General features: G+C 33.4%; 2 protein-coding genes across 2 annotated transcripts; both read left to right on the top strand.

Moving 5' to 3' along the window:
* The first annotated feature begins 3,598 nt into the window (after positions 1–3,598).
* LOC108374167 (uncharacterized) lies at positions 3,599–4,770 on the top strand. The gene is made up of 4 exons (XM_017630135.1): positions 3,599–3,745; positions 3,846–3,877; positions 3,969–4,058; positions 4,170–4,770. Exons 1-4 carry the CDS (start codon positions 3,656–3,658, stop codon positions 4,636–4,638), a joined length of 681 nt encoding a protein of 226 aa, XP_017485624.1. The 5' UTR covers positions 3,599–3,655; the 3' UTR covers positions 4,639–4,770.
* A 1,094-nt stretch (positions 4,771–5,864) lies between these two features.
* LOC108374166 (uncharacterized) lies at positions 5,865–7,066 on the top strand. Its single transcript, XM_017630134.1, has 3 exons — positions 5,865–6,061; positions 6,117–6,710; positions 6,791–7,066. The coding sequence occupies exons 1-3, from the start codon at positions 5,901–5,903 to the stop codon at positions 6,855–6,857; spliced, it is 822 nt and encodes a 273-aa protein (XP_017485623.1). The 5' UTR covers positions 5,865–5,900; the 3' UTR covers positions 6,858–7,066.
* Positions 7,067–7,653: the final 587 nt, after the last annotated feature.

The raw sequence follows: 7,653 nt of genomic DNA, 5'->3' as shown, positions 1-7,653 counted from the left end.
TCCTGTCATTTACCTATATTTGCAATTTTTATATTGTATGCATAAACATAAGTAAACTAATTAGTGTTTCTAGAAGTTGTGCCTGTTCAGTGTTTCCATACTCATTTGCATAAACAAAATTTTTCCATGATGAGTGAAAATAATGGCTTTTCTATTAGAGCTACCGAAATTGTTCCTAAATTTGAGAAAATTCGCAAACTATAGCTAATATTAAAAAAATATTAGAATGTTTGGAACCAGCGACCTAAATGCACGCTAGTAATATTAATACTTTACATCGTTTGACAATAGGCCAGTGCAATTATCAAGAGAACAATTAAAATTTAATTGCAAACAGATAACTTTGAGATTAACGATAAGCTAAAGGGCTGGGAGAAATGATATTTAACTTTATCTTTTGCGTTAACGGGTTCATTATCTAATAATATGCGCCAACCCTTTTTGCTGAATCCAGAATTTTTTACAAGAATTGGTCTTATTCGACTAGTGTGATGTGGGTCACTTTGTGGTCGATGCGCGGACTCTTACAATTGAAATAAAAGACTAATATTTTGCAGGACTTCATGATACAATATATTTTCACTATTACCAAGGGATTTGAGAAAAACTAGATTTTCGACCCGCCCTAATGTACAATGTGGTCGATGCGCGGACTCTTACAATTGAAATAAAAGACTAATATTTTGCAGGACTTCATGATACAATATATTTTCACTATTACCAAGGGATTTGAGAAAAATTAGATTTTCGACCCGCCCTAATGTATAATCTTCGTGTGAATAAAAAAAGTTTCGAAAGATGTACATTAAGATCTACGTCAGCTGGGTCGATTTTAAAATGTCTCAACAACAAACAAAATGTGTCAATAAAATCAAAATAATGAAATTAGTCCAGCTCACGTAAACCCAATAATATTCTCTCGAAATGTTTTGCGGAAGTCTTAAAATGTAACAAATTTTATAATCCCGGAGGAAAAAATGCAACTTTTTTGCTGAGGCATTCTAATGTACATACATACATATATATGGCCTGGCCGATTTGGCTTATTCTTCTTTTTTTGGTTTTATTTGCAGTCATAAGAATACGGTTTGTATGAGAAATTGCTTCGCTTGGTGGCGCTGAAATTTTACTAAAATACTGTGGATTTTTTTAATTTTTTATTATTGCACAAAGTTTGAAACTTTAGCATTTCCTTCCATCTACTTAACGTGTGTTCGAAATGCCAAAAAATGCAAATATTGGCCACTTGCGGCTTGCGCTAAAATTTAATGGGCTAAAAATTCTGTGAAAAATTTTAAATTTTTGTGCAATTGTTTTATAAAGTTAAACTTTTACTTTTGCAATTTTTTTAATTTTTGACGAATCTTAATTAATTTAAACTAGTTTTTATTATGTACCATTTATTTACAACAACAATATTAGAGTTCACTCTTTCAAAAAGATGTGGTAGATCTCAGGTTTTGGATCAAACTTTGTACACAAATTAAAAAAATTCTTCAAGGTTTCATCCAAATGGCAAACTTTTTAATTAGAATCGAAAAAAATTTAATTTAAGTATAAGAAATTGCAAGATTGAAGTTGCTAAAAATTGCGTTGAGTTTTTGGAAATTTTTTTCTTTGACAGTGTAAAGTAGTTCCTTCCATATTAAGATACTTTTCGAACATATTTTAACAGATTTCAGCAACCTTGCGGAGTGCTGCCAGCTTTTCTTTTTATCACATCATGAAGTAGCGAACAAATGTGGCACGTTCCAGAAACAGCTAATTGGGATTTGCCGATTTTGACAATTCTCGAGTAAAAGCAAACAACGCCTCAGAAACCTTACATGCACTTAAATTTGCAAAACTTTCACAAAAATCGCTGTTTTTTTACATTTTTGCTATTAATTCTTTTTACAAATCATATATTTTGCAATTTAACACAATAAAACCGCGTAACCGTATTTTACATTTTATTTTATCCTCCCATTCGGCTTTGTTTATTTTTACTTGAGAAATTTCATCGTCGCCGGGAATGCGAAATCTTGCATTATATCATTCTTGTTACCATATAGGGCTGGTTTCTCCAACTCAACTTAACTCAGTTAAGCCAATTTTCTTGACTTAGNGCGTAACCGTATTTTACATTTTATTTTATCCTCCCATTCGGCTTTGTTTATTTTTACTTGAGAAATTTCATCGTCGCCGGGAATGCGAAATCTTGCATTATATCATTCTTGTTACCATATAGGGCTGGTTTCTCCAACTCAACTTAACTCAGTTAAGCCAATTTTCTTGACTTAGTCATGAATAAGCTGTGTAAAACGTAGGCTAACTTTTGACTTAAGTCCCAAAAGTGGTTAAACTAAGTTAAGTTGAGTTGGAGAAACTAGCCCATAGTGTTTAGTGTTGGACAATTTTTGCTCTTAAAATTAAGAAAATTATGTCCAGCAAAAATAAAACTACTCAAAAACGCGAATATGGGGTAGATTTCAGATCTTGTGGATCAAAGTGGTAGAAGTCCGATCACTGGCCTCACCCGCCAGCGTCCCAAGCACTGTTGCCGTTTTAGCCCTTTGGTGGCTAAATTTGGCTACCAAATTCTTTTTTTGGCCACAAAAAAATTTGAAATTGCCCCTAGCCCTTTTTTTAGCCCTTTTCAAAATTTATTCATCATTGACATTAAAATTTTGTATATGATTTTCATGAATTTAACTCTTCGCTCATAAAGCGAACGGGTTTCCTTTAAGGCAAACAAACTGTTCATTGTGTCGCTAGCTTAAGTGGTGGAAAAAGTTTGTTTATCGGTTGCTTCTTTTACCTTTAAGTAACGCAGAAGTTGAAAGGACGTTTTCTATTATAAATTTCGTTAAAAATAAGCACAGAAATAAAATGAATTTTGCAATGTTAAACGCTTTATTAACTGTAAGATATGGCTTAAAAAATGTACAGAAATGTTGTCATGATTTTGAAATTACAGATGATATCGTCAGGTTAATGAGAAATGAACAAAATTGTAACGACGAAGAATCGCTTAGCGATGATAGTATTGATATAGATATAGATATTTAATGTGTTAAAAAAATGTTTATAGATTAAATTATTTTNTGAGCAATTGTTTAGCGCAGCCGGCGTTATATACGAGCCTCTAAGAAATCGCCTCATGGGAAAAAAGGCATCAAAGTTACTTTTTTGAAATATGATATGCCCCTTTTGAACTTTGGCTACAAGATTAAAACGATGTATAGGTTAAGCACTCGCACACACTTTAAGTAATAAAAACGATGTCTCTAGTTGATTATAGATTTTTTAATGTTATTCCTAAAATTCACATTCGCATTCCGAAAATTCACATTCGCATTCGCGAAAATTAAAAATATGACATTCGAAACATCCCTAATACATACATATATATGTTGTAATTTTGAAGCATTTATGTCAATCATAATCGAGTTTCCTCGAATAGATTAGTAAGATTAATTCACATTCTATTTTTTTATTTAATTTCGCACGGCGCTGATAGCTATAAAACAAATTATTTTGCTTGGAAGTACATATGTATGTATGTATGTTTACAGTTACTATTCCACATGCATACACAAGTCAAACAAGAAACGGCAAGTGGTCCACATCGCTTGCATTTTATGTATCTTGCATTTATGTTTATGTAAGCAAAATGCAACAAGTCAACTCATTGGAGCGAGCATTTACAATGCTAACGTATTTTTTATCAGCGAAGGACTTTTATGATATCGGTAATCAAAAGGTATGCAAGCGAAATTTTTACATACATACATACATATGTAATTGAAACTCAATGGAATTCTTTATAAAAGTAAAATTCATATTTTCATTTCCATACGCAGACTTGCCACGAATTAGAAGCCGACTTTGATAAGTGAGCAATATTGATATATCAAAGGATTTTCCAGATTGTTTTCAAAGAATGCTACTAATCTCATATTTGTTTCATTTATCTCCTTATCTAGGGTGCAAAAGGCAGTGACGCTTGGAAAAGAGTTCAAAGAAACACTTTATGTTGTCAATGACAGCCTATCGCGTATTGAAAATAACATTAGGTATGCTATACCCACATATACACACATACATTGTCAAATTCCAAATATTCGACATAGTACTGAGCTCAGTGGTCATAAATTTACATACATAAATATTTTTTTTTACTATAGAACAGCGGAGCCCCAAACATTCAACCTGGGTCAACCTTACCCCTGCAAGGATCAAACAATTGGTGATCTGTTTTGTGAGGACAACAGATATTCGACAAATTTATTGCTTATTGGACGTGGTGCGAAAGCTTTAACCCACAGTTCATATCAATATTTATTAGTCGGAAATCCCTGTGATGCACGTTGTATAACAAGTGATGTAGACTTCTTCATTGGTTGGAATGAATTCACGAAACTTTATAATAAAAGTTTATTTGGCTTACTTCTCGTTTATATAGACGCAAGTGGCATGGAAAATTTTCTATATATTCCAGAGATCATAGTTGATGATAAAAAAATTAAGTTTTCAAAAACACGTAGTAGTATGCTGATGTTCAATTTAGAAGATTTATTAGTGAACAAGTCGTTAGAAGGTGTTAATATAAGGAGTTGGAAAATGTATTTGAAAAGAAAGGATCCAGCTATTTGAGTGCATCTAAGAAGTAAACAAATTGTTAAACATACGTACATATGTATGTAATGTAATATTTACACAACGTATGTATGTATTTAAACACATTTACACAAAAATAAAACTGATTTTTTCATAACTCTTGACAAAGTGTGTATATTATACTAGGGGTGCCAGTTACTGTCGAAATTCGACCGTTGTTCCAGTGAGACCCTTGTAGAGGTTTTCTAACATAGCTTCCTGCTTTGTTAATTAATTTTTTTATATCTTTGAAGGTCTTTGCCAGGACTTTGCCAGGACTTGGAATATAGCCGCTACATTCCAATTTGTCAATAAATTTCGATAATTTGATACCTATCGATAACTCAATGAATTTCAAAAACACTAAAATCCCTATCTCAACAAAGTTCGATCTAATCGACCAATTTCAATAAATTTCCATAACTGTTTGTTTCTAAGGCTTGATAGATTTGGACAACTCAAAAATGTATATATCTCGCTATATAAATCGATAACTCGATACACTTTGGATACGTCTACAAATTTTGGTTACTCGGTTGATTACGTTAGCTACATATTTTGCAAAAGCTATCGACCAATTTCTCTGGTAACACGATGAAATTCGATAAGCAGTGTTAACTTAACATAATCTTATATAACCTTGAAATTTCGATAACTCGATACATTTTGAAAATTTCAAAAGCTTCGATTCCATAAATAAATAATTTTCAGTAAACTAATAAATATTGTTGTTTGCGCCCTCCCCAGGCCGTACCAGCGTATGCCCGCGTGGCTAGAAAAGATACCTGCATCTACAAGCCTATTTGTTGTGCATTGTTTGGAAATTGACTCATAAAACTTATAGAAACCATAAAAAACTTTTATACAATACTTTTATTGGAAGTATAAAAGTTTGGGTTAAATTATTTGAATAGTTGTGACAGAGAACAACGCGAGTCGAATTTACTTATGTTGTTGTTCAAAAACGTGGGAAATAAGTGAATTCAGCTTGCTTACAATTATTAAATGTAGCTCGTCGACTTTTCTCTTTGAGTGCAATTAAACAAATCATTTTCGAACAATTTTGATGTACCGACCTACAAACATATATACATACAAACATATATGTATATATACAAACGTGCTCGCAAGTTCACTAAATTACATTTATGTATGTATGTATACAAAATATTCGCATAAAGCTATGTCGAAATATTTAAGCCGAACAGTTTTCCATAAGCATTTCATGAGCACAGATCTAACCACGGATCATAGAAATTATGTCTTTGGAACATATGGTGACGGCAATGTCTTGCTTACTATCGACATGCGGCAATAATGGCGGCACTACGTTGATGAGGAATTCGGCGATGGCAAGACCACTCGACGATGTTTGGGGTGTGGGCTGCAGGGCAAAGGCGGTAGAGTTTAGTGATAAACTGTAAGTGTACACACTTTTTTAACATAAACGCAATCACGATGTACCCATTTCTTAGCGATAAATTGCTAAGAGATCAGTTGAATGCAACAGAAGTGCTGAGTGAGATTGAAAAACGCGTAGCACAATTAAAAGGTACGAGTACAATAGGACGTAGGAAGCGTGAACTAACACATAATTCAGATGATATCAGAAATGTACGCTTTGATTGCAACGGTAAACAAAAAATCGAAATCAACGCTGATATGCCGTTATACTTAGTTGATTGTGAGCGTAAGTACTATGGACATGGTTGGAAATTGATTGCTAGTTTGGATGCAAGGCATCGAAAGTGTTTGAACGAAAAAGATCAATATGAACTGCTTAATGGATATGAGAACTGGGAGCGCGGCGACAGCACGAGTGACTACTTTATCGGCTTGAAATATTTGCATGCTATAACAGCAAGTAAGGGAGCGCATGAATTGCTGATATTAACACACGATCAACAGTATGGTGAGCGGATGGTGGGGGAGTCTGTTAAACACTTCATGCATTACCGCTCATTTGCTGTAGCTGACGCAAGTGATGACTATAGACTGCTATCGCTAGACGGCTATGAAGGTGATATTATTGACCCACTGAAGGCAATGCTGGGAAATCCATTTTCAGTGTGAGTGTAAAAACCCCACATAAATAAGTATGCTTGAATTGAGTGTTCGTTATAATCTCTCTGTTTTCTTTCTATCGCAGCGCCCAGATAGATGTGGCAGACACGGACCGGGTTACAATGTTTGTGAGAAGTGAGCAAATGACTTAATTATATAAATGTGGTATGCACTTTTGTAGCCCACTAAATTCCGATATAAAAAATGCAAGTTCGGAGTTAGTCAAAAATCGCATTGATTTGTGAGATTTTTTTTTGTTGAAAATGTTTTGCATTTTTTCCATATAAAGTATTTTCGAAATTTTGTGAGTTAGTAGTATTGTTGCCACCAGTGCACGTAAATAAACTATGTATATTGTACGTTACTATTTCGTTTCGTTTATTACTTCAACAGTTCGGAGCAATATAGAAAAAATTGGATATTGTTTACTTTGGCGATAGTACACTACAGTGGTTTAGTAGTTATAGACGAACCAACAAACGAAATGAATCGTGCAGAGAAAAAGATATGTACACTGCTGGAAAAAAGTATTGGCACATCAAATTTTGCACAATATATGCACAAATTTCTATTCTAATGTTTTTCCGATAATTCTTTTTATAAAACTATGGTTCATTCTACAACAGAAAACATAAAAATATAAGTTCAATACTTTGCGCAAAACTCGCGAAAATTCAATAAATGTTAATGCAAATTTTCAACTTTTTAATCAGATTTTTTCGAGTTTTCTTGGAGCATCCGGTGGGTAAATCTCATTTCTGGCACAAATGTCAGTTACGAGGTTTTGCAGAACCACGATACGCGGTTTTGTACTTTAAACGACGATATGTAGAGATTATTCTCATTTTCGAGCTTCACTAGATAATCGGTAATTAAAAAACAGATTAGTCATGCGAAATTCCTCCCTCGTTAATATGTACTTCTCAAATAATCTCAGATTAAACCGCT

Source organism: Rhagoletis zephyria, unplaced genomic scaffold, assembly GCF_001687245.7.
Source record: "Rhagoletis zephyria isolate East Lansing unplaced genomic scaffold, Rhagoletis_zephyria_1.1 Rzeph_scaffold_07422, whole genome shotgun sequence".
NCBI lineage: Eukaryota > Metazoa > Arthropoda > Insecta > Diptera > Tephritidae > Rhagoletis > Rhagoletis zephyria.
This window is presented reverse-complemented; position numbering and strand designations above follow the sequence as displayed.